The sequence below is a fragment of the Podarcis cretensis genome, assembly GCF_951804945.1.
Source record: "Podarcis cretensis genome assembly, chromosome: 14".
Lineage (NCBI taxonomy): Eukaryota > Metazoa > Chordata > Lepidosauria > Squamata > Lacertidae > Podarcis > Podarcis cretensis.
The window spans coordinates 53726137-53752964 of record NC_137183.1 but is presented as its reverse complement, the minus strand read 5'-3'; the positions used below and the strand labels follow the sequence as shown (position 1 = coordinate 53752964).

The 26828-nt window shown below is 47.1% G+C and overlaps 1 protein-coding gene across 8 annotated transcripts in view; it reads right to left on the bottom strand.

Moving 5' to 3' along the window:
• Positions 1-26828, bottom strand: part of SDK1 (sidekick cell adhesion molecule 1) — a 659529-nt gene that overhangs the window by 14646 nt on the left and 618055 nt on the right. For all 8 annotated transcript variants that reach the window (XM_079953648.1, XM_079953647.1, XM_079953646.1 and 5 more), the window contains 6 exons: positions 24276-24462; positions 22589-22726; positions 19253-19414; positions 17428-17553; positions 10036-10200; positions 7347-7484 (listed from right to left, as the gene is read on the bottom strand). In XM_079953648.1, the coding sequence (XP_079809774.1) occupies positions 7347-7484; positions 10036-10200; positions 17428-17553; positions 19253-19414; positions 22589-22726; positions 24276-24462 (916 nt within the window). The remainder of the gene's footprint in view (positions 1-7346; positions 7485-10035; positions 10201-17427; positions 17554-19252; positions 19415-22588; positions 22727-24275; positions 24463-26828) is intronic.

The following is a 26828-nucleotide window of genomic DNA, read 5'->3' as shown; positions in this document are numbered from 1 at the left end:
AAGGTCTTTGCTATGAAAACAAGACGGTTTGTCACAGGAATTTGCTATGCCTCCCTGATTATTGGAGTACTACCAATGAGGCAATTTTTCACCCATGTTTTCACAAATTATTTCTACAAAAGGGGTCACCAACCTGGTGCCCACGGGCGCAATGCTGCCTGTTAAGGTTCCAGGGGGCTCCCTGGGGAAGTGCCCCAGACTTTTGAGCTTTTTTTATTTTTTAAAAAAGCAGATCTCTAACCCTTCTGGAAAGAAAGTCACAGGGCAAAATGCACAGGTACCTTTTCTTATTATGATTAATGATTAAATGTCTATATCCGCCCTTCACCCAAGGATCACAGGGTGGTTTACAATATAAAAACACAAAAATACATAACATACTAACATAGTTTAAAGCCCATAGATTGTTTAACAGCCAAAGTCCTGGGCAAAGAGTAACACTTTTGCTTGGTGCCTAAAGATATGAAGGCACCAGGCGAGCTTCCCTGGGGAAAGCATTCCACAAATGGGGGCCACCACAGAAAAGGCCTGTTCTCATGTTGATGCTCTCCAGACCTCTTGTACACTAAGAAGAGCCTCAGATGATGATCACAGGGTCTGGGCTGATTTATATGAGGAGAGGCGGTCCTTGGTGTATTGCGGTCCTGAGCTGTTTACAGCTTTATAGGTCAAAAGCTTTGAATTGGGCCTGAAAAGTGATAGGCAGTCAGTCAATTTCTGTGAAATCTGAGAGGTGGGGCTACATTTTCCCCAGTACTGAGGATTGCTCCCTGTTGTTATTACACAGCAACATCTGTGCATCTCTCTCTGCGTGATATTTCCGTAACCAGGGCTAGCAGGACATTGTTGACATCTCACAGCAAGCATAAGGTTGTCTTTCTAATTCTGCATTGTTGTTTAGTCGTTTAGTTGTGTCCGACTCTTCGTGACCGCATGGACCAGAGAACGCCAGGCACTCCTGTCCTCCACTGCCCCCCGCAGCTTGGTCAGACTCATGCTGGTAACCTCGAAAACACTATCCAACCATCTCGTCCTCTGTTGCCCCCTTCTCCTTGTGCCCTCCATCTTTCCCAACATCAGGGTCTTCTCCAGGGAGTCTTCTCTACTCACGAGGTGGCCAAAGTACTGGAGCCTCAGCTTCGCAATCTGTCCTTCCAGTGAGCACTCAGGGCTGATTTCCTTCAGAATGGAGAGGTTTGATCTTCTTGCAGTCCATGGGACTCTCAAGAGTCTCCTCCAGCACCATAATTCAAAAGCATCAATTCTTCGGCGATCAGCCTTCTTTATGGTCCAGCTCTCACTTCCATACATCACTACTTCCATACATCACTACTATTCTGCATTATTATTTTCTAATTTAGGCATTTTGTGACTGGGACTCCCAGAATGCTCCCAAAATTCGCTAGTCCAAAAAGGTTGGCGACTCCTGACCTACAATGTTGCATTTCATTAGGACAACACCAGTAATTTGCAATTTCTTCTTTTGTAAGGGTTTTTCTCCCCTGAAGTGGGTTCTGGGTGTCTGACGGTAAGCAAGGTTTGTAATCACATACAGGTTTCGCCATCAGGCATAGATGCCTGGAGCAAAATTTAAAGCAAACAGCCAGATTAAGTGCTCTCAGGCTTAAACAGCTCATCTCACCTGTGTACCCTGAGAACACAAGAGAGGCTTTCAAGTTACACAGCGCCCGAATCTCATTCAAGTTATCTTGAAAGTAAAGCTCCATTGATTTCAGTGGGATTTATTCCTGAGGAAGTATGTTTAGGATTACAGCTCTGCTGCCTGCCCCTCCAATGTTTACTGAGAAACACCTTTGACTCAGCTCAGTGGCACCAAGGTCTGGCCTGCATGCAACAGAATGAGAAGACTTAATAGCGTATGACAAGGTTAAGATCAATAAGGCCTTTAAGAATCATATTGTCAGAAAAGCAGTGTTTAATGTCTGGACAAAATATAAAGACTTATTGGAAAATAAAACTCCAAGGTGGCTTTCACCGCTGGAAGCTAAGGCCCGAAAAAGACCCAATATGGAGGCCAAATGGCCAAAATATTGGGAAATACTAGAAAAAGATGGAGACAATTGGAAATTGCAGAGTTTGGAGAAAATGAAGGATAAAGTGCGAGACTGGCTACACTACGCTCAGATTAAAGAAGTTTTTAAAAATGACAAAAAGCTAGGGTTCCAGGTGGAGAAATCGAAGTTGGAAACAGAACTGTTAGAGCCTAAGACTAAGGCACTCTCAAGAATGTATAACTTGCTGTTAAAATGGAATACACAAGATGAAATGGTTAAATCGGCTATGATAAAGTGGGCACAGGACACTGGGCACAACATTATGTTTGAGGACTGGGAAAGGTTGTGGACCATTGGGTTGAACTTCACTGCATGTAATGCTTTGAAGGAAAATGTAATGAAAATGATATATAGATGGTACATGACCCCAGTTAAACTTGCCAAAATATACCATTTGTCTGATAATAAATGTTGGAAATGTAAAGAAAATGAAGGAACATTCTTTCACCTCTGGTGGACTTGCCCTAGAGTGAAGGCTTTCTGGGAAATGATATATAATGAGCTGAAAAAGGTATTTAAGAATACCTTCACTAAGAAACCAGAGGCCTTCCTTTTGGGTATTGTCGGCCAGAAGGTGTTAAGGAAGGACCGAACATTTTTTATGTATGCAACAACAGCAGCAAGGATACTTATCGCTAAGCACTGGAAAACCCAAGATCTACCCACACTGGAAGAGTGGCAGATGCAGCTGATAGACTATATGGAACTAGCCGAGATGACTGGCAGAATCCGAGACCTGGGAGAAGAGAAGGTTGAAGAAGACTGGAAGAAATTTAAGATTTATTTTAAAAAGCATTGTAATTTGGTTGAATGTTAAGAAGGATGCTAGATCATAAATAATTGTGCACCACTAAACTAGATGGAATTAGGATGACAAGTGAGATTGAGGAAAAAACATAAACCTTTGGGAGGATTATTAGATTATATTTTAAATGAATGGGATATAAGAATGTAAACAAGATGATAAATTGCGGGTAAGAATTGACAATGATGCAAGTGGGAGCGGGAGACGTGAGGGAGTCCAATGAAGTTAAGAAAATATGTTATGATATATGTTTCATTGTTTTTATTTCTGCATTTATGTTTAAAATTTTTAATAAATATATATATATATATAAAAAGAGAAGACTTAATAGCACCCTGAGGTGGCAGAAGGGATCAACGCCACTTCAGAATGCAGGGTTACATTCCTAAATATTCCTTTGCATAAACTCACTGTAAGTAGAAAAACGAGCACAGGAGGGAGTGGGCTGGGCTGTAACTTTTCTCCCTAGTGTGCTCATGTTTTGTTTATTTGCAGGGAGCATTTTTAAAGGTATTCACCATCTTCGGTCTGAAGTGCTACTGTCTATAGTTCCACCTAGTTTGATGCTGCATCTCATTCTGTCTCTTTTCCTGGTTAAGGGCTCATCCATACCCACATTTCTAAGCATAGGTCCTGGCTTTCCAGGTCTGTGCCCAAGTGTTTTTGTTTAGTTTTATTTGTCCTGGCCCTTTCCCCAGGAAAGCCTATGTTTAACTGCTGAATTGGAACAAGTGGCAATGGAATTTTCCGCGATTGCTATTTGCTCCAATTCAGCAGAAAGTGTGGGCTTGCCCAGGACAACAGCACAGTTCTATGCCTGTTTGCTCAAAGAAATTTACTTGCACACAAGGAAGGGTGTATTGGTTTGCAGTTGCATCCCTGCAAGTTGTGAGCTAGACACATTCCAGTTTCTAGTGCTGCACAGAGCGCTCACTGAGAACAGAATCGTTGCTCCACTATCTTCATATCGAGCTATAGGGACAGGATAGCATTTCCAAAAATTCAGCTCTTAAAGAAGAGTGCCAGAAGCTAGAGAAGCATGAGAAAATATATTCTGGGTTTACCAAACGGTAAACAGATCTTACACCCAACGTGCAATTTGCTCAGGCTTTAAAATGCAGACTCCTGAACAGTATTCAGTGCTTGTATTCCACAAGGGTTAGTAGCCAGAGGGCTATATGCCCAAACCAAGGGCATCTCTGCACAGCTGGCAACCCATCTAGATGAGCGTAGTCCACCTGCCAGGGGCTCAACAACCCATCCACCCCACTCTCATTTTGTAGACCAGGGCAGGCAGGAAAAACAGGATGTTTATTTAGCCCCTGGCTGACCACCATACATGGCGGGTGACATGCCTTTGACTTAGAGGGTCATCTGTTGCTCGGGCATCCTGCATTAAGGCAGGGGGGTTAGCTTTGCATTTAGTTACTTGTTATTGATACATTTTGGCTTCATGGAGGGAACTCGGAGGACACTCCAGTCCCTCCCTTTATCCTCACAACTGCCCTGTGAGATAGGTTAGGCTGAGAGATGGCGACTGGCCCAGCGACCTCCATAGCCGAGCGGGGATATGATATCTTAAGGCAGCCCTGTTCAGGGAAGTTTTTAACGTGTAATATTTTACTGTATTTTGGTTTCTATGGAAGCCGCCCAGAGTGGCTGGGGAGGCCCAGCCAGATGGGCGGGGTATAAATTAATAAATAATAATAATAATAATAATAATAATAATAATAATTATAGATCTCCCCAGCCCAATGACCCTCTGAGCACATATAGCAATCTCTGAGCATATCAGCAGTGCGATTCTCCAATATATAGCATCTGTTGTGCGCCCTGCAACTCAAGGGCCTGGCTGCCCCAGCTGTGTAACCCCACAGGACTGAGAGAGAGAGAGAGAGAGAGAGAGAGAGAGAGAGAGAGAGAGACAGACAGACAGACAGACACACACACACACACACACACACACACACACACAGCTCATTTAATGAGCATGCTCTCCTCCCACCCCACCCCTAGGCCAGCCATAAATCTCCTCTGCTACAACAGGCAGCTATTTGATCCCAGACTTCAGCTGTGATGCTGCATTAAGGCTTGGCAGAAAGGTGGAGGACAGAGCTGCCTTTTCATGTGCATCCTCCAGATGGAGAGCACAAGGAAGGAGATGAGAGATTTGTCTATGCACTGTGCATAGAAGCCTGTAATAGCATTAGCTCAGTAAAATGCCATGGCATTCATACATTTCAAATCCCAGGGGAATAAAACCTGATTTACTAACACTTGTTAGAAGTGAATTTATACTGGGGGAAGGTGGGGGATATATAAATCCTTTCTTTGAGCATTGAATCGCTGAGTCTTCAGAAAAGAAAAGATGGCTTTCCTTAGCCAGTCCCTAATGCTCCCTCTTCCCATTGCCTTGCCCCAAATCTTTTATTAGCAGTGCAGCATCACAGAGCCCAGGACACAGTGACTTCCTTCACCTGCACGCTAGAAGTTCCAGGAAACCCCTGGCTCTTAAAATTACAGTGGTGCCTCACAAGACGAAATTAATCCATTCCGCGAGTCTCTTCGTCTAGCGGTTTTTTCGTCTTGCGAAGCAAGCCCATTGACGGCTTAGCGGATTAGCGGCTTTTAGCGGCTTTTAGTGGCTTTTAGCGGCTTATCGGCTTAGCAGATAAGCAGATAAGCGGCTTAGCGGCTTAGAAAAAGGGGGGGGGGAGGAAAAAAACCCGCAGGAACTCGCAAGACATTTTCGTCTTGCAAAGCAAGCCCATAGGAAATTCGTTTTGCGAAGCACCTCCAAAACGGAAAACCCTTTCGTCTAGCGAGCTTTCCGTCTTGTAAGGCATTCGTCTTGCGGGGCACCACTGTAATGCATATTTCACAGGTCCATGCAGGTTACTGAAGCATCACACACAACTGGCAGCAGCAGCTGGAAAAACTTGGACATCTCAGGAGGAAAATGGGAGGGAAATTGATTAGAGAAGTTCCTGATGCAGGATTCAGGGGCTGAGCAATGCATATTTAAGCACCCCGTGCAAAAGGCCGAGAGGCCAGGTTTACAGAGAGAAGGAGGGAGAAAAGAAGAGGTGATTTTTGCTGGCATTGCAAAGGATGCTTTAAAAGCCTAAAAGGTAAGGAATTTGCGATGGGGAACAAAAGTTACCAAGAGACATGCAATCCCGCAGCAGCTGGGCAACAGCAAGCCTCACAGCCAGGACAATCCAGACACAAACATATTTTTCCACTGAATGCCCAGAATGGTCAGGCGTATGGCAATGCAAACAGATATTAGCATTTTATCACATGACAAATTCCACATGCACTCAGGTGACGGCACATTTCAGCAAGAGCAGAGATTTTTGGAAAGAGAAGAGATCAAAGCAGTGTTGTTCAAAATCACTTTAAGCTTTTAGCCATTGTCAGGGCAAGACTCTCTCCTTGTTTTCTCTATGTAGGTGACCCTGGTTCTTTTTGGAAAGCACCCAGGTTAGGAAGGGTCTCCTACACATATGGTAACGTGAGCTACCGTTTCAGGCAGCAGGTGGAGGGGGGGAATTTCATCTTTTGAAGCTCTCTTGTTTTAAAAATTCACTGCAACTAGCAGATCAGCATGACAGACAAAGGGCTGAGTGAGAACCTTTCTCTCTGATGCACTAGTTCTCTATCCATGGGAAACTGATTCTAAATTTGTATCCATTATCCAGGTGAGGGTGCAGTGCATTGTCTCCCTGCAGCTTTCTACGGGGAGAATTTTTTTTTGTTATGCTGTTATGTTCATTATACAGTCATACCTTGTTTCTCGAATGGAATCCATTCGACTTCCGAAAATGTTCGAAAAGCAAGGCACAACTTCCGATTGGTTGCACGAGCTTCCTGCACTCAATCGGAAGCTATGTCGGACGTTCGGCTTCCAAAAAGCGCCTGCAAACCGGAACACTCACTTTTGGGTTTGCAGTCATCGGAGTCAAAACTTATGAGTACCAAGGTGTTCGAGAATCAAGGTACGACTGTATTGTAGCCTTTGTTTCTACTACAGTGGTGCCTCGCAAGACGAAATTAATCCGTTCCGTGATTCTCTTCGTCTAGCGGTTTTATCGTCTTGCGAAGCAAGCCCATTGACGGCTTAGCGGATTAGCGCTATTAGCGGTCTAGCGGCTTTTAGCAATCAGCTGAGAAGCGGCTTATCAGCGGATCAGCTGTTAAGCGGCTTAGCGGCTTAGGAAAAGGGCGAAAAAAGCGGAAAAAACCGCGGGAACTCGCAAGACATTTTCGTCGTGCGAAGCAACCCCATAGGGAAATTCGTTTTGCGAAGCGCCTCCAAAACGGTAAAACCCTTTCGTCTAGCGGGTTTTCCGTCTTGCGAGGTGTTCGTCTTGCGGGGCACCACTGTACATAGTATTCTTTTGGGGGCTGTGAGTTGCAGGCAGAAGGGCAGGATGCCCTGAATCACTAAGAGGCCATCTCACCTGTGTTGCAGTTCCGGTATTTCTTGGTCTGGCCATGCAGGATCAGGGCAAACACCACCATCAGGATGAGAATGAGGCTGCAGAGAGCCATCACGAGGAGGAACCACCATTCCTCATAGAAAGGAGATTCTGTATGAGCTGCAAGCAAGGAGATCGGCAGGGTGGGGAGGCGAGGGGAAGACAAACAACCTGTTTAGGAATCAACCTTGGAACAAAATAGTCTTAATCATTTTCCCAGCTTAACTCATCCCATCCAGAATTTCTATTCCTTTCATTATTGATTTTGTGATCAAGATTTCTCTAAAGGTGACAATGGCTCAGGTCAGGCATATCAAAGGTGAATAGCAAAAGTTTCCAATTTTGGAGAAGTCAGAGTTTCCCTTGAAAATGAACCAGGATCTGAGCCATTATTTTTATTATTGCTTGTTCCCGCTCCCTGTGCTCCAGTTTCTGTTGCAAAGGCAGTTTGCACATCTCTTAGATTCTGCTTTGGGCAACAACAAGCATGAATAATGGGCAGCGTGCGGACAGCCACATTTCCCATTTCTCCTGCCATTCAGAAAGATTATCTGCTGCGAATCTGACAAGGACCAGAGCAGCATCCAAGCAGCACTGGCTGAGCTCCGCTGTGGCAAGGCAAACCACAGGCAAGTCTGAGAACGGGTTTAATTAATCACACTCGGCTTGAGTGGCAGAAGCCTGTAGTGCTCTGCATCCTTTATTCCTGGAGCTCCCAACAGAAAATGATATTCTCTCCCCTGTGGCCGATCTGAAGCAGGCATTAGGGCATCACAAGGAAGTGGATGGTTAAATAGTTCCACTCAAGCGGAGATCACATAAATATGCTGTTTACTTGCAAGGAGTTGCACCTATCCCTGGGAGGCAACAGGGCCATCCCAGAAAAAGGAGTTGCAGCCCAGGCTATGGGAAATCTTGCATCTCCCTATATGAACCTGAGCAGGTGCTGAGATTCTCAGGGGAGCAGCTTCTCTCGGTCCCATCAGATGCACCATTGATGGTGACACAACAGAGGGAGAGCCTCTTCTGTGGCTACTTCGCGATGGTGGGATTGGCACCTTCTCTGTCATCCTTATGCCAGCAGGCCTTTGGAAACTAAGAGGCAGGTGAAGCTGGCCACTGGGCTGCTCTCAGGGCAAACTGGATTTCAATGCCAGTACTAAATTGTGCTTTGGTGTATTTTAACTACAGTTTTAAACCAATCTGTTCTATTACTTTGTATCTTATAATGATCTTTTAAATGTTGGAAACTGCCTTGAATCCCAACTTTGGGAGAAATGTGGATTATAAATGCATTAAATAGTATATCAATAAAGTGTTCCTTTGAATGGGCTGGCGCCTCTGTCCTCGCCCCACCCCTGCCCTTGTGGGGTTCTGAAATAGGAGCTGCTCTCCTTCTGGGGATGGGGGAGGGGAGTTCAGCTATGCAGGGCCAGAGCAGGAGCAGTGAAGGTAACTGCAATGATGGGGGCATTTGGCTCCCACTTTCGATTCTACTTCTGCTCAACTGTGTTTGGGCATCTCACACCAGGAGCAGAGAAAAATGATGGCAAGAGAAATTTCTTTTCTTTTCTTTTTTAAGGGAAAAGAAAAAGAGAGAGTAGTGCGAGGCTTGCAGAACTATCCGAATCCCCCCTCAGGAACCAAACTTTTGAACCATGAAAAGATTTATTATTATTTAAAAAATAAAAAGGTTTCTTCTTCTTCTCAGCTTTTGCTGAAGCAGCAGAAGTGATCTGAAAAATGCCTCCCTGAAGCCAGGCAGAGACTTTCAGTAAGCACAGGGAGATCTCTGAATGCTGGGTCTAGCAAGGCTTCTAAACCTGCAGGAGGCCACCGGTTGATGCTGCCTATAGGAAGTTGTATTTCCCCCCAGCAAAACACAGATCTATGTACAGTGGTACCTCCGGTTACATACGCTTCAGGTTACAGACTCCGCTAACCCAGAAATATTACCTTGTGTTAAGAACTTTGCTTCAGGATGAGAACAGAAATCGTGCTCCGGCGGTGTGGACCTCCGGAACGAATTAAGTACTTAACCTGAGGTACCACTGTATCTCAGGTTAAGTACTTAATTCGTTCCGGAGGTCCGTCCTTAACCTGAAACTGTTCTTATCATGAAGCTCCACTTTAGCTAATGGGGCCTCCTGCTGCTGCCATGCTGCCAGAGCACGATTTCTGTTCTCATCCTGAAGCACTGTATCTGGATTCTTTTCTAAGCATTTGGGTAGGCCACCTCCAGCTTGGAGGCCAAATTTGGTCTCCTCACTGTGTCCTGCTGTTCAGATGCAACCCGTCTATTGCCCCTGTTAATCTTCTTTCCAGAAGTTGCATCACGGACAGTCAGATCTTATCACACCACATTGTGGGCCCAGAATTACAGTGGTACCTTGGTTCTCAAACTTAATCTGTTCCGGAAGTCCGTTCCAAAACCAAGGCATGCTTTCCCATAGAAAGTAATGCAGAATGGATTAATCCAATGCAGACTTTTAAAAACAACCCCTAAAACAGCAATTTAACATGAATTTTACTATCTAATGAGACCATTGATTCAGTGGTTCTGTGATTCCATGACCAAATCCTACAATGGGAGGAGTCGCTAGATGTTGACCACCCACAATAACCAGACTTTGCCCTAGTCCCCGGTGAGGCACTGGCACAGTTTACCCACCTGATACTGCAGTGGAAGGAGCGCTGGGTTCTCCGTATCCAAACTCGTTCACAGCCACCACCCGGAATTCATAGCTCACTCCCTGCTTCAGCTTGTCCAGGCCGACTGTGTAAGACGTGGCACCACGGGGAATGTCCTTCACAAACAGGTCCCACAACCCTTCGTCTAGAAAAGAAGCAAGGAAAGGGGTTTGGGGGAGCATTCCTGGACCTTTCACAGAAACATGGCATGAGTGCTGACCACCGATGAGCTCCACTCCCAGAGTTCACGAGGATAACCTATGTGCAAGGTTAGGAAATCCCATTGTGTGCAGTCATGCAAGTGGCCGTCCAACTCCACACTGAAATATGCCAGCATCAGGTGTTCCTAACTGATGAGGGAACATAGCACATGATGTGGAGCCCATCCTTTGCACTTGCCAAGACTCCAGGTTCATTCCTTGGCACCTCCAGCTAGAAGGGTCAGGTTGGAGGAGATGGGGGGAAGCTAGTAGCCACCAACAGCCCTCTCCTCCATGAATTTGCCTAATCCAAGTGGGTAGTCACCACTGCCTCCTGTGGGGTCCACAGTTCAACTATGCGCTTTGTGAACAAGTCCTCTTAAATCTGTCCCGAAACTTCCAACATTCAGCTTTATGGGACGAAAGCATAACTGGTTTATGGAATTCTTGCTTCAAGATAGCTTAAGAACAGGAGAAGAACCTCTTGGATCAGCTCACTGGCCCATCTAGTCCAGCATCCTGTTCTCACAGTGGCCAACCATGCACCTGTGGGAAACCCCACAGGAGCACTCCCTGCATGGCTTCCAGTCATTTATATTCCAGAAGCAATACTGCCTATGGAGGCAAAGCATAGCCAAAGCACCTACTAGCTTTTGATGGCCCCCTCCTCCTCCACGAATCTGTCCAATCCTCTTTTCAAGCCATCCAGTTTGATGGCCAACACTGCCTCTTGTGGCAGAGAGTTCCATAGTGTAACTATGTGCTGAATGAAGAAGGACTTTCTTTCTGCTGTCTTGAATCTTCACCGGATGCCCACGAGTTTTAGTGTTATGAGGGAGAAGAACTTTTCTCTACCGCTTTCTCCATGTCCTGCATAATTTTATAAGCTTCTATCCCATCACTCCTCGCTTGCCTTTTCTCTAAACTAAAAAGTTTCAAAGGCTGCAACCTCTCCTCATAGAGGAGTTGCTTCGTTCCCTTGATCAATTGGGCTGCTCTTTCCCGAACCTGCTGGAATTACTATACAGAAGAGGCGTTCAGTGCCCACAAAACTGGTTTCTAAGAGCCTAAACAGTATGATTTTTGTCCATAAAGGAACTGTGTGCAAGGCAGGGGGAAATAAGACATTTCCTTTAAAACAACAACAAAAAACAATAATCCTACAATGTAATAAGGAAAGCCTAGACTTTTATTTAAAGTCAGAGGGCAGATACACAGCAACCGAGAATGTAGCTTGCAGTACATAAAAACAAATAAAAGCTTCATTTCATTCTGCACCACATCCGTGTAATAGAACAGGCTGTCTGTGTTAGTAAATACTGAGAATTTCAATTTGAGGGCTGTCTGGGGGCGGCCTCCCTCTATAAAGGCAAGATCCCATTGGTGAATCCCATTAAGGAAGTGACTGGGAATACCTGCTTTTGCTAAACTAGGGCTTTCTGCCATGTTTACCTGGGTATTACAACAGCCACTTGGTCCATAATGGAGGTGGGGGTGGAGAATTCAATTGCCTGGAGAAGATCTACCAGTTCCGCTTGCAAGCTGGCCTTTTTCTTGACCTGGAGCTGCTATTCTTGCAGGTTTCTCTCAAAACCACTTAAATGAGTTGTGTGCACAAGCATTTAGAGAGTCATCCTGCTGAGGTTTCCCTACTTGGAAGAGTCTGGTTCTGTCCCAGGCAGCCTATATACCCACAGGAAGCCTCATGCTGAGTGAGGCCATTGGTCCATCTGGCTCAGCATTGTCTTCACTAACTGGCCGCATCCCCACTCATATGCTGCTTCCTTCTAGCTCAGTAGCCTGGACCTCAGAAGAATAGTGCTTCCCACCACCAGAGATCACTTCAGCTGGAGATGCCAAGGATATGCTTTGGGCTGTCTCCTTTTTATGCAGAATAGCAGCTCTTCCTCCTTTGAATCACCAGCCTGCTTTATACTGCAGGCCCATCTCTAGCCCACTGTGTTGTCTAATCTGAATGGGAGCTGCTTCCCAAGGTCTCGGGGAGGGGTCTCTCTTAGCCCTGCTACTCAGCCTTCTTCAATCTTAGGCCCTCCAGATGTTGTTGGGCTCTGACTGCCAAACTGGTGGCAAGCATATTGCTCTGCTTTCCTTTGGACCACATTAGAGAGGCCGAGAGGGGGGTTTGGGGTCTTGTTGTCTGGCAACCCAGGACCTCCATCCACACTGCCCAGGCTTGCACCGCAGGGAGGCCACTTCGGTTCTGCTAATGCAGCAGTTTGACTTCACCCCTGGAGGCACACTCCATTGCCTCTCGAGACAGATGGATGCCCAAAACACCAGCTTTTCTTTTGAGGCTAAAGGGGAACACTCTAATCACAATGCGGTAAGGCTTTCTGTAACCAAAAACCATTGCAACGAGCTTCCTGCCTTCAAAATGTTTGCTTGAAAGTGTCAGAAAACAACGCATTTGGGGGGGAAAGGGCCATTTGGTAAATAGGACCTGGAGCTTGGGCTGCATTTTTCATTCCAGAGAGATCACTTGTGGGCTGCAAGCAATGCACCCCCTTCCCCAAAACTTGATAAGGGAACCCTAGAATGCAAAAACCTGATAAAAGGCTGCTTATGATTAACACAGGGAAAAAATACGCTTCCTATGCCTCTCACACAGAGTTCCCGGCCCAGCTGCTCCACCCCAGTTCTTGGGTAATGTACTGTGAGATGCAATGCAGCTGGCTGTGGGGTTATGAGAGGACAGCTTGCCATGGGCTTTTTGAAACACCTGTCCTTTCCCTAACTTTGCTTAGGCTGTACACACATTTTTGCAAAAGAAGGGGGAAATGTAAAGACCCTAAAAGGGAAATTTCTTCCTGGTGGGGGCAGGATAGAGGGAAAGAATCCTGTCATTATGAATGCCTCGCTGCTTCCTAAGCCCATCCAAGTTGCCTACAAAGGGGTGGGGGCGGTGGTCAGAGGGAAGAAACATCTTGCGCCAAAACACTTTAAACCTCCTACCAGATCCCGAAGCAGGCGCAGGCATTGCCAGAGAAGGCAATAATGACTCCCACCTGGCCTCACTACAGAAAGGACAAAGCAGAGCTGGAAAAAAATTCAGAAAAGGGCAGCCAAGGGGTCGAGGGGGTGAAGCAACTCCCCTGTGAGGAAAGCTTGCAGCATTTGGGACTTTTTCATTTATAGAAAAGTGAGCAAGAAGCGACACAAGCGTTAGTGGCATAGTGGTGAGCATAGGTGCCTTCCAAGCAGTTGACCCGGGTTCGATTCCCAGCCAACGTGCCTTGTATGGAATAGCTCCGTCGGCAGAGCACAAGACTCTTAATCTCAGGGTCCTAGGTTTGAGCCCCATGTTGGAAAAAAGATTCCAGCATTGCATGGGGTCAGAAGTTCATAAAATGATGCCCGGCATGGAAGGGTGGATGGAGAAGCGTTTTCCTCCCTGTCTCCTAACAGTAGAACTTGTGGGCATTCAGGGATGCTGGAGTTTGGAAGATCCAGGAGGAATAAAAGAAGTGACTTGTTCATGCAACGATGAAACTCATTCCCCCCAGGATGGCCACCAGCTTGGATGCCTTTAAAAGAGGATTAGACAGATTCCTGGGGGTGGAAGAAGGCTACTCCTGGCTACCGGCCAGGAGAGATGTGCTCTGCTTCCATGGCAGCGATACTTCTGAATACCAGTTGCTGGAAGGAAGAGTGGGTTTGTGGGTTTTGCACTGAGGCATCTGCTTGGCCATGGTGAAAAGAGGCTGCTGGATTAGCTGGACCACCGGCCTGATTCCAAAGGCTCTTTTGGAGTTCTCACGCTCTTTTTCCGGCGCCTCAGAAGCACTCCTGCACTGTGTGCTTTTTTAATCCTTCAGAGGGGGTGAGCAGCAGGCGCCGCACAAGCTGCAGGTGTTAGAACAGACGCGGCCCCGACACAAGAGCGCGATTTCACGGACAATTAGTCAGGTGCTCTGGGCTGAAGCAAACTGCCAGTCAACCCACAGAGGCTCCTAGACCTGATGGCGTGCAGGTCACTAACAGATGCCTGCCAGGCTGGAGCAGGAGATGGGGGCAGCTGGAGAGCCCTCTCTTACACACGCACCACCAGGGATTTCCCTGCCCTGCTTTTTGGGGTCGGAGAGACTGTGCTGTAAATGTCGCTCCCCCTGCCGCCCCAGAAGGGCCCGACAAGAACCGGGGTTAATTTGTTTTTAAGAAGGAAAGGCTGAGTTTATGACACAGACCAGATGCCAAGCGAAGGCTGGCAAACTGTTGATATGCTGCCAGAGGGTGGGACAAGGCAGGGATGGTGGGGGGTGGCCGTTGTGGCACAGGGATGAGGCAGAGAGGCAGAGACTTTGCATTTGACTGGCTCTTGCTGGTTTGCATCCACATTCGAGATGGAATAAGTGGAAGCAATGAAATAGGGGGATTGTGCCAACAGGCACTCTTGGTTGCTACTTTACTGGAGCCTCACCAAAGCCAGGGCATTTTTTTTTAAAGCTGTAGCAGGTCATGGTCATCAACCCATTGGGTGGAATGGAAGGCTGCTGGCTGGGTTTCTTAGCCACCTCCACAATGGATCGATACCTCTTGGTCCTGTTGGCACAACCAAAAATACCCTGCACTGCAGGGGTTTGAGTCCCTTTCAACTCTACAGTTCTATGATCCTCTGATATTCCCTTACTTCTGGATTGGCAATCAGAGACTGTCACCTTTCACTGCTGGATATTGGCAGTAAAGAGTTGCTTGCAGTTCTGATCCTGCGCCTTCTAGCTGTTGGAGCAGGTCCAGCAATCTGGGGCAGGAGCAGCTGGTACTTCTCAGGGGGCTGCATCTGGCCCTGCCCATCTGTATTGCCCCTTCTGCCCCAGCTGTAAGGTTTTCTTACTTGGCTGGCTGGTAATCAGTAGCAGGAAAAATTTCTGGTGGAGGCATCAGACCTCAGTTTGAGGGTTTTTTAAAAAAACACCTTCATCTGTTTGTTTTCTATCTTTTAAAATATGCTCGCCCAGCCAGATTCTCTGGAGTTGGGTGAGCTCAAACAAACAAACAAACAAATAGGCATAGCTTGAGGGCTTTCTTTAAAAAAAAATAGTATGGCAAAGGACCCCTTTGATAGTGAGAAAAACACTGAACGCTTGTCAGGTTGAAGCAACTGGAGGTAACACCCAGCATGGTTTCGCAGTGCATTTTCAGTTCCCTGGCTGAGAGCTACAGCAGCAGTTGGGAGGAGGAAAAAAAAGAGAGAATGCAGCATTTAACGTTTAGGGTAATGAGGCCTATAATAGATGACAGCTGAGATGTGGAACCCTAAGGTAATGGTAAGTTGTTTAAATATTGACAAAGTGCTCACGCTTTTCATTTGCCTATTAAGACGCCTTGATTGTGGTTGCACAAACACAGAGGCCCTTCCCCCCTCTGGGGTTTTATATACAAAGAGAGCTGGTCTGGGTCAGCCATTTGCCTCCCGCTCAGGGCAACACATCACTGTCCAGGAGCAAAGATGCAGCAAAGGTGCAGCATAATCTCCAGCGTTAGTTGTAGAGCAGTGACTCAGGGAGGAGAACGGTTGCCTCTTCTCTCCGGCTGAGCTCTGAACTCGGAGAGAGAGAGAAAAACTCTACACAAAAGCACAGGAGGGGCAAAACTGAGCAAGATGCAGAACGTTTTAATGAAGCCGAAGCATGTGTGAAATAAGCCAGAGATCCAATTATTATCCTCCCCTTGCCTGGATCGCATTTCACGCTCTCTGCAGATTCTGCCTGAAAGGAAGAATAGGAATCCCAGCGCACAAACAGCCTCATTCGTTTATTATGGCGGCATGAACGGGATTAAAATAATCTGTGGGAGAATTAAGAGACTCAGTTGTTAGGCCCAGCGAGGGGCTCTCTCTTTCTATGCCCTCCTCGCCCAATCTGTTTGCAGATGCAGTGGAGTGGGTCCAGGCTGCACAAAGCTGTGCTAATGTAACTGAGAACCTCACTGGAAGGACTCTCTCAACTGTCTCCAAGTGAGACGACGCACGACATACCAGCAGGTCTGGCACAGAGAATGGATACAGCGTTGAACAATGGATATGACCCAGGGGGGCCAGAGGAAGCTGCCAAGACTTTGCAGATGATGGAAGGCCCAGCCCAGGACGTTTTGTCGCTTTGGGCTAAACAGAAAATGCCTCTATTTCTGCCCACCACCATAGCTGTGCATGGAGAAGGTGGAGGGCAGCAAGGAGGGCAGGTAGGTGCAGAAGAGGCAGCAGAGGAGGCCACATCTGCTGCCTGAGGCAACTGCCTCACCTCGCCTCATGGGTGGCCTGGGCTCTGGTCCAGCAGAACCTTCTCCTTTGCAAACCTTGTTGAAATAATTGAAAACTGAGCAAGGAGAACACAAGAAGAGCTATGGCGGATCCGCCAATGGCCCATCTAGTCCAGCATCCTGTTCTCACAGTGGCCAACCAGATGCCTCAATGGGAAACCCACACGCAGGATCCGAGCACAAAAGCCCGCTCCCCTCCTGTGGTTTCCAGCCACTGGCATTCAGAAGCATTACTGCCTCCAACTATGGAGACAGAGCAGAGTCACCAAGGCTGGTAGCCAATGAGAAACCTTTTATTCCTTCTTCCTGGGTTATGTCACCTAAAGACCTGCAAGTCAGGGCTGGCACTTAGCCTCCCTTGCAACTCATGAGAATCTGCCCCGAGCAGGAAGGAATCGTGGCTCCAAGCCAGGAGAGGAGCTATTCCAAATGGTCGCAGCTAAGGTGCCGTCCTCCTAGCCGGAGGCAGGCCAAAGTGAGGGCTTGTCCACACTGCCAATTGTCATGTGCCGAAAAGCACGGGTCTGAGGGGTTTCCCCTTTGCCCTGCTCCTTTTCCCAGGGAAACTCACTCTTTGGTGCTAAATTGGAGCAGACATCAATCTGGAGAAAACCTGAATTTCCGGTTGTTCCAATTGAACATTAAAGAGCGGCTTTCTCTGAGGGAAAGCAGTGGCACAAGAAGCAGGATGGGTAAGCCAGAGGTCGTGTGGGGTCAAGTGTGAAAGGAGAAATCATCCAGATGTCAATGTTTTGGAGCTTGTCAAAATGTGAGAAGATATGACCCCCTCCCCAACTTTCCCCCCTCCCATCTTCCGTGCTCCCACCCCACCCCAGACCATGTTTTTTAGGGATCAAATGATCTGCACGCTCTCTTTCTCCATTTCTGTGGCCTACCTGACGGTCTGGTTTCGATGATGTAGCCAGTTGTGGGTCGGCTTCCTGGAACTCCCTCAGTCCAGTACAAAGTCAGTCCAGAGGCTGTTTTTGAAACCAGCACGTGCTGAGGGGAACCCGGAGAGCCTATAGGGAGGGGTGAAATGGAAAGAGCAAGCATGAGGCAGGGTGAAAGGAACAGCCATTTCTACCATGCAGTGGCGTAGTGTGGAGGGTGCAGGGGGGGCCGGCTGCACCGGGCGCAACATCTGGGGGTTAGGGTTAGGGGGCGCAAATCCACGGGTTAGGGGGTGCAAATTACTTGCCTTGCCCCGGGTGCTTGTTAGAAGTACACTGAAAAGGATATACCAAGAGCTCTGGCCAAAGGTTTCAATACAAGGAATAATTCCTACTCGAGAGTTGAAAAGAAAAACGTGTATATTCTGCTAAGAATAACAGTTTTAAACTGATAGTAAATTTGAACACAACGTATATGTGCGACAGTTTTAAAATAATAGTAAATTTAAACACAACGTTTAAGTGTAGAAATAATGTGGTTTCAAATATGCAGTGATATAGTATAAAGGTACATAAAATGCTAGTACACAACAATTGTTTTATATAAGTCTCAATGGCAGTCAAAAAGAGTCCATGTTATATAAAGTCAGAATAAAGAATCAAACAGGGCCAAGAAGAAGTATCCGGAGTATGAATTAGATGTACGACTCAGTAGTGGTGGCCAGGACAGGGCCCTGTTTCGGAGTGAATGCCTTCTTCAGCTCGGTTTTTTAAGGAATATAAATCTGTTGGAAGTCTGTATCATTCAATTCTTTTGTGTTTCTTTTTCAACATGCGTCTTGGATAAATGAATCCAAATTTTCTTGCGTTTCTCTGTGCGTTTCTCTGTGCGTTGCCCCGGGTGCTGACAACCCACGCTACGCCACTGCTACCATGTGGTCCAGTCACTTTGGAGACATGAAAAATCAGGAAGCCTCTGGCAAACAGATGCCTCATTCAAGAAGAGAGTTACCTGGTACAGCTACTCTGTTCTCGATTCTCCCATTAACAGGCTCTGCACCACCCAGGCTGGGTCATGCCATGAGCAGACAGGACAGCCCTGTGTTCACTGTGGGAAGACAACTGCACTGTGGAGCCTGGACTGGTGTGTCATGAAGGCCACTGCCCATCTCTGCCAAATGGCCTCCTGAGAAACTCAGACTCCCTTAGAAAAAGGGGCCAGGTCATTTCCAAGCCTTTACAGCTACAAAGATTTGATTGAATGTGCAGGATAACTGTTGAGGGGCCAGGAGCCAGAAAGCTGGAGGATTTATTTGTTAATTTTCCTCCAATTTTCAGTGGCAGCGATTCAGAGCCCTACTTAGGTCTGCCATCTTTGTTAGTAGCAGTGCCAGAATATGCAAAAATAATAAGAATAAGCCAGTATTAATGCAAAATATGCAAATTTGCCTAATTTATACGGATTGTGGAATTCAGGATTTTTTTGTTGGGGGGGGGTGGAGGGATGAATCCAAAAGCCACAATAGAGTGAGGACCAGTAACACAAGTCGATTGTCAGTTGGGTTCAGTTTGGGGAAAATGACCCATGTGGTAGGGTCCCCCCCAACCAGTCTGTGGGCTGAGGCCTCTTATGTAGAGACACCTGGACATTGCCACTGTCCGTGAATGAGGACATGAAATCATGCCTTGCCGCTTAACTTTCCCCTGGCTTGAAAATGCCTTTTGAACACCTTCCTTGCTGCTGGGTGCTGCATTAATGCAATGGGCTCTGTTCGGTCTCCCCCCTCTTGCCTCCCTTGCCTTGGCACGTTCCCCGTGTCTCACTTACCCTCTGCTGGCCCAGCTGTGATGTTGGCTTGCAGCTCTGGCCCATAGGTGATGGTCTTGGCTTGTACTCGGAACAAGTAGGTCATGCCCTTGGTGAGGTCTCTGACTTTTAGCCACCGCTGCCAATTACCATTGATACCCACGGTCACCACTTTGCTCACCCCTGGAACAGAGCCATCCAGATGGGGGGCGGGGGGGGGAATAAAAAATAAGACAAGAGTGTTAAATGTATTAACAAGAAAAGAGGAAGGCAGTGGAGCAGTGGAGCTTATCCTGTCTAGATTACCAGTGAAAATTATCTAGCCATTTGCTAAGGAAGTATTTCTTACAATTAGTGGGAATTTAAGGAGCGATAATGGCCAATTTTCAGCACAGATAAGTGTAATTAGACTTTAAGCTTGATAAGTGGGCACCAAGAAGGGGAGGGGGAAAAAATCTTACAGCGCAATTGGGAAATTACCAAGAGGCTGGAGACTACCTCACTAATTACATTAGGATGGAGGAAAGAGGTGAGTTTAGGGGATTGTAAGCAGTAGCTCATTCAACCCAGCTTGTCTTCACCTGGGGCCTCTGGGCCAATCATTCTTTCAAATCACTCCTGGGGAAAATAAATTCACCAGGCCAAACCTCTGTTGACCAATGCCTCATCCATAGACAGCAAAGCAACAGGAGTGAAAATCTTCTGACCTTTCAGATTGGATTAATTTATTCATGTTCAATTTAACCCCCCACCCACCCCTGTGGAAGAGGAAGGTGAATGGAGCCTAGGTAAGTCCCCCCCCCCCAAGGATTTTTGTTTGAATTTGCCTGTGAATAATTCAGATGCATAACCCACTGATGTAGTTGTGTTAACATTTCCCACAGGTAGGTGCTGTGTTGGAGTCAGGCCTTTCAGTGAGGAATGGGTATAAAGGGATAATACGAAAACACAAGAATGTTAAGACCTGCCACACTGAGTTGCAGCCTTGGGTGCTGCCTGGAGCATCTGTTAGGATGAGCATGGAGCCTGTTCGGGCTGCCTCTTTGCTTCGGAGCACAGTACAAGGTGCTCACCTTGGTGTTTGGAGCCCTAAATGACTTGGGCCCCAAATACCTGCAGGAGCACCTCCTCCCCTATGTGCCAGTCAGGCTGTTATGATCTGCAGCAGGAGAGTTCTTCTTAGGGTGCTATTGAAGGTGTGGGGGTGATGACTTGAATACAGCCTTCTCTGCAATGACTTCCAAATCTGTGGAATTCCCTCCCTATAGGGAAGAGTCAGGTGCCCATCTCTTGATAGCTTTAGATGGCCACCTCTTTTCCTTGGTCTTTGATGGCTGAACTATTATTGTGTGTCCCTTGTGAATACCACCCCAGATTTCATCACTTCAATTCTGTGATTTTCTGGGTTAAGGTGGCTGCAAAAGGATTTTTTAAAAATCAAAGAACATGGAAATGAGCACTAGACATGTGCTATTTTCCAATAGTTTTCTAAAAGCGGCTGTTACGTCGCGCAGAAGCCCAAAGGCAATGGAGAAATTAACAGGGAAACATCGTAGAAATGGAATAAACTGCCGTGTGAATGTAGTCTATGTGTGTCCCGTCCACTCTAGTGGGTGGGGAATGGTGTGATGAAGTCACACTGCGTGCTGCCGTCCCCTCTCCTCAGTGAGTAGTTCCCCACCCTCGCTCAGTTCCAGCCCCCAGCAAAACATCACCACTCATGTCAAAAAACCAAATCAAACTGCCCCCACAATGTGCTTCAGTATGTCCACAGTTGGGCAAATTGCAGTATCCATGGATTGCGAAAATCTGAAATAAATGGGTGGAAAGAGCAGGTTGCCACTTGGATGAGGACACTGCCATGTGGGGGACACGAAAAATGTGCTCAAGGAGGAAGCACTCTATCCATTCTAAACTGCTGTGTGCGCACAGCCTTGATTCTTGTGTCTAAGCATCTTTTCTCCTTCTGGAATGTCTCTAGTGTTTTAGATTTTAAGCCTGAGAGCTTAAGGTCTATAGGCTACATTTATTTTCTGCAGATGCAATACAGGCATCTGCAGATACAATACTGTCGCTATCGCCACTTGGTAGGCTCGACGTTGAGCTCTAACCTGTGTTCAGTCCAATTCAGAATAAGTTTTCCTCCACAGGCACTCTAGCTGTCTTAGCAATTGTTTCATCGCCATCAGCTCCAGGGAAAATCACAGGGCCATCCATGCAATTGTCGAGGGAAGTCAATAGCCCTGGTTAACTCCGCATTCCAGCAGGCCACCAGGGAATCAGCTGGAAGGCCATCAACATGGGATAAAACATCTCCTACCACTCTTTGGAAACCATTTGGATCCAATAAGTGGTGGTGGCGGACCATCTGAATCTGTCCCACCTCCCTGCAGTGGGGAAGGGCTGTTGAGAAGGCCAGTTGCCTGGAGTTTTAAAGGTGATTTTAAGAGTGGCATAATAGTAGTTTCTTTAAAAAGAAATATTTTCAGTCTCTTGAAAAATGCTTCCCCCCCCCCCCCATATTACATTTGCCTTCTTGACTGCTGTGTTATATTCAAAGTTTCCCGAAAAGTGTCAAACTCCTTGGACAACACAAGAGTTCATTTAAAATCTGACAGAAGCTGGTTGGATCAAACTTTTCAGAGCGCATTACATCTGCCATGCTATCATCCATCTCTTTAGTTTATTACTATGTTATATTAAAGATATTTATCTCAGCTTTTATTGGCTAAAACTAAAGAAAGAAAGAAAAGAAACAAGTCTAGTTCAAATTTTCTTTCTAATTAATATTTTAATTCAGAGACATATTATTGTTCAAATGCCCCAACAGAGGAAAATCACACTGGACATCACCCAGTGTCTCCGGAGGGGGTGTTATTTAACTGATCAGAGAAATTAGAGATGAAGAAGACCCCCCCCCCAAATAATGCACATTTCAAGCTGTTTTAGAGCAAGCTGTGAAAACCAGCTGCAGTGTTCTTTGTTGTCATCTATGACTCAGGTTAAAAGCAACATCTCATAAACATTCAAGAATCCATAAACAGGGACTGCAAGTGAAAGTCACCTGAGCAGAAAAAATCTCAACAGAAAAGAACTCAGGGTGGGCCCCCACTTCTTTGGGGGTCTCTGGAAATGGGGGGGGGGGGAATACAGAGAGAGATACAATGAAAAATTAAAGCTGAATCAATCTTTTGAATGCATGTTTCTCCATCCATGAGGTCATAGCAAACCACAGTTAATGGAGATGTACAAAGGGGTGGGTGGACATATACTGTATATTGGGAGACGAGACACACAACTGCAATGTGCGTCTCTCTTCCCCATTTGGGCCCACTGATCTCTCCCGGGCACTCTTACCTTGCACTGGAGCCAAAGGCTCATAGATCACCCGGTAACCCTGCAGAAGGCCATTGGCTGCAGCTGGTTCCCCCCAAGACACGTTGACGGTGGAGCAAGTGATTTCTGAGAAAGCCAGGAAGCTGGGGACACTTGGAGCTGAAAGACGGATGAACATCAGCAGAAACACTTAGGGGCAGGAAGATGGCAGCTCCCCTTCCAGCCCATGACATTGCTCATAATCTACGGCTGCACACACATTACTGGTCGTTCTTTTTCTCAGTTTCGATCAAAGATGGTTTGGGGGGTAGATAAAAGATGGACATGAAGTAAACCAGCATACACAGCTGTGTCTGTGGCATGTCAGATGGGAACATGGCCTACGGCAGAATCCTCTTTGTAGTCTAGTCTGCTTCGGTGCCTTTTGCAGCAGTAATTTTAGTTAGAAGATCCCAAAGCACCACCTCTTTTTTAAAAAAAACAAAATCCATTAATCTCACTTGCCAAGTGAAACTGCCTTGCGACTGTTCAGTGCTTGACATCTAAAAGTCTAAAAACCTTGCTCCCTTTCTGTATTTGGAGGCCTCAGAACATTGGGGGGGGGGGGACCAACAGCTCTCCTGAAGTCCTTGGACCACAGCTCCCATCTGCCCTAGATCAAGAAAGCCAATCGTCAGGAATGATGGGAGTTGTAGTTCATGACATCTGGAGAGCCACAGATTTCCTCTCTGCTGTCTTAGAAGGAAAATAAATAAATAAATAAATAAATAAATAAATAAATAAATAAATAAATAAATAAAATAAGGAGCCTTATGCAGGCACATGCTGAGGCTCCAGTACTTTGGCCACCTCATGAGAAGAGAAGACTCCCTGGAAAAGACCCTGATGTTGGGAAAGATGGAGGGCACAAGGAGAAGGGGACGACAGAGGACGAGATGGTTGGACAGTGTTCTCAAAGCTACCAGCATGAGTTTGAGCAAACTGCGGGAGGCAGTGGAAGACAGGAGTGCCTGGCGTGTTCTGGTCCATGGGGTCACGAAGAGTCAGACACGACTAAACGACTAAACAACAACAACAATGCAGGCAGAGCTGTAGCAGTATAAACGTTTGTTGTTGTGGGCTGTGGGTGGGTTTGATCGGAAGTGCTCTGGCACAGTCTGCTACATGTTTGACATGTGTAGCCTCAATCTGTGCAAAAATTATGAAGGCCACTCGTCCTAGGAGTGGATGTCAGATCAGTGTGATTTCAACCCCCCACTGCACGTAGAATGGGTGTCTGGAATGGCGGGTGTATAGCTCTAAGGCAGCCTTTGCCAATCTTGTGGCTTCCATAAGTATTGACCGAGAATTCCCATCTGTCCCAGCCACTGGTGGGCAGCGGATTGGCAAAGGAAGCTTGAGGAGCTCTGATGTCCCATTGCCCATGTGCAATGGGACATCAGAAGTAGTTGGGTAAATGCCCCCCAAAATGCTGTGTAATATCGGAGAGCATTCGGCTTTGAGGACAGGGCAGGAGTCAGACATTCTGGAAAAGGTCCTGGGTTATTGAGGCAGGCTTCATCCTTATGTCTGGTCGTTATGACATTCCAAGGATGTGTGGCTTTGGCAGCCTTCTATTTAAAACCCAGAGGGGAACACACAGAGTTGGAGGTCATGCAATAGAGGTTCCAGCTTCGCCATGCTTCGTACATGGCAGTGGCATCCTTACCCGCTTGGTGGGTCCTGCCTTGCCCAGGGCTGCTCTTTGGCCCATCGCCTGCTGCGTTGAAAGCAGAGATGCAGATCAAGTACTTAGAGTAACTGGTGAGGTTCTTCAGCCGAATGCTTGTCTCCGGGTGGAAAAGGACCTTCACTTTTTCTGTGTCATTCTGACTCTCCTCCTGCCAGTAGTAAACCTAATTGGAAGACAAGGGGTTACTTAATGTGGATTTTTACCCTGCCTCTCTAAAGCTGCCATCTGTTCCTCTGCTGCCTCTAACTCACCCCCCACAACATGTTATAAATTAATGATTTTTGAACCTCTTTCTCTCTCTTTGCTGTGTCCATTGGACTTCCGGTAAGGAGCAAATAAAATTCGACATAGTTTGAAGGAAATGGAAAGGTGGAAAGCAGGGGATAAGTGTCTTCCTCCCTCTCTCATCCCATAATGATTGTGGTCATCTATTGAAACTGAGCAGCAAGAGATTCAGGCCAGGCAAAAGGCGTAACTGATTTATGGAATTCTAGCTGCAAATTAATATAAGAACACCAGAAGAGCCCTGCTGGATCCGTCCAATGCCCCATCTAGTCCAGCCTCCTGTTCTCACAGTGGCCAACCACATGCGCTCTCCCACCTGTGGTTTTCAGCAACTGATATTCAGAAGCTTTGCTGCCTCCAACCATGGAATCGCCATTGCTAGTCACCATTCATAGTCCTCTCCTCTGGGAATTTGTCCAGTCCTCCTCTAAAGCCATCCAAACTGGTGGCTATCATCACTTATTGTGCGAGTGAGTTGCACAGCTCAACTATGCACTGTGCGAATTGCCGTCCTGAATCTTCCAACATTCAACTTCCAAGATGTAGCTTTAAGATAAGATTAGGCAAATTTGTGGAGGCGAAGAGGTCTAGCCATGGCTATTACTAGCCACAAGGAGAACAGCCTTTACCAAAGGTGTCATGGGCTTTGAAGTCACTCAACTCAGGACGCAAGGGGAAAACGTGCTAAGAGGAAGGCACGCTTGGCAAATCCACACTGTGATCAACTCCCGCCCAGAAACAAATGTCCCCACTGTGGAAGGACGTGTGGATCCAGAATTGGCCTCCACAGTCACTTACGGACTCATTGTTAAAACCGTGTTTATGAAAGACAATCTTAATCGGCTACGAGGGATCGCCAAAGAAGAAGAAGAATTACTAGCCACAAGGGTTGTGAATATCAGTGTGGGGGAGGGGGCAACTCAGGGTGGGGCTACTACCCAGCCACCCTGCTTGTGTGCTTCTCAGGATGCACCTGGTTGCCATGGTGAGAGATAGGATGCTCTCTTAGATGGACCCCTAGGGCTGCTCTCATGACCACGCCACATCTGTGGCCTTTTCAGTGCCTGGTGGAAAAACTGCAAACACTCTCTTCCCCCCCTAACGACACCCCAGCAGGAACCCCACCTTGGCTGTGGGACAGCCACAAATGGGTGTAACAGTTAATTGATCCTCTCCTGCACAAACTGGGAGCCTGACCCGAGAGCCCAGCCAAGACTCTGCCTTGGTGCTACGAGCCAAGCGATTAGAACAGCCTGTGCACAAACAAAAGCGGAAAACACACAAATTGTTATAGCAGGTAGCTTGCTCCTGCCAAGAGGCGATGCCAGATCATTTCCATTGGCTCAGCTTCGCTCCATTTGCTGCTCTGACACACAGGTGGGGGGGGGGGAATGAGCCAGGCAATGAGCGCCAGCCAAGTCGCAGGGCTTGCAAGCAGCAGGCTGCTTGTGGCCTCTCAAAGCAACAGAACTGCAACAGAGCCAGGGCCAAGTGGCTAGAGCATTGGACTAGGACCTGGGAGAGGCCCGGGTTCGAATCCCCACTTGCCTGTGACGATCACTGGATGACCTTGGGGGCCCGTTACTGCCTCTCGGTATAGTCGACCTCACAGGGGTGTTGTGAGGATAAATTGAGGGTAGAGATCTATTTATGCCAACTTAAGCTCAGTGTGTGTGGGGGGGGGGAGTTGGGAAATAATTAATTAATTAAGGACCTAGGAGACCTGGGTTCAAATCCCCACTCGGCTGTGAAGCTCGCTGTGTGACCCTAGAAGCCAGTGATGGTCTCTCTCAGCCTAACCTACCTCACAGGGATGTTGTGGGGATTAAATAAGTTGGGTGAGAAACACGTACGCCACCTTGAGCTCCCAGGAAAGAAACATGGGATGCAAATGCAATAAATAGTATTAAATATAAATAAAGAAGAAATATTGAGTATGATCCTAGATCTAGCGCCACTAATGGATATACAGGTGGCAGCCATGAGTGTGCCCACCCGGTGGCGTAGGAAGTGGGGTGCGGTGGGTGTGGGCTGCTCCAGGTGTTATCACAGAGGGGGGTGACTATGGGGCCCGGCCTGCAGTGCACCCGAGTCACACGTCTCTCCTGGGGAGTGACGCGGTGGCTCGGGCACCAGCAGGCTCCGCGCTGCCCAAAACGGCAACATGGGGCTGGCGGACTCTGTGGAGGTTCTGTGCAGCATGCTCTGCCCTGGCTTACCCCTGTTGGGATTCCATTCCACCCT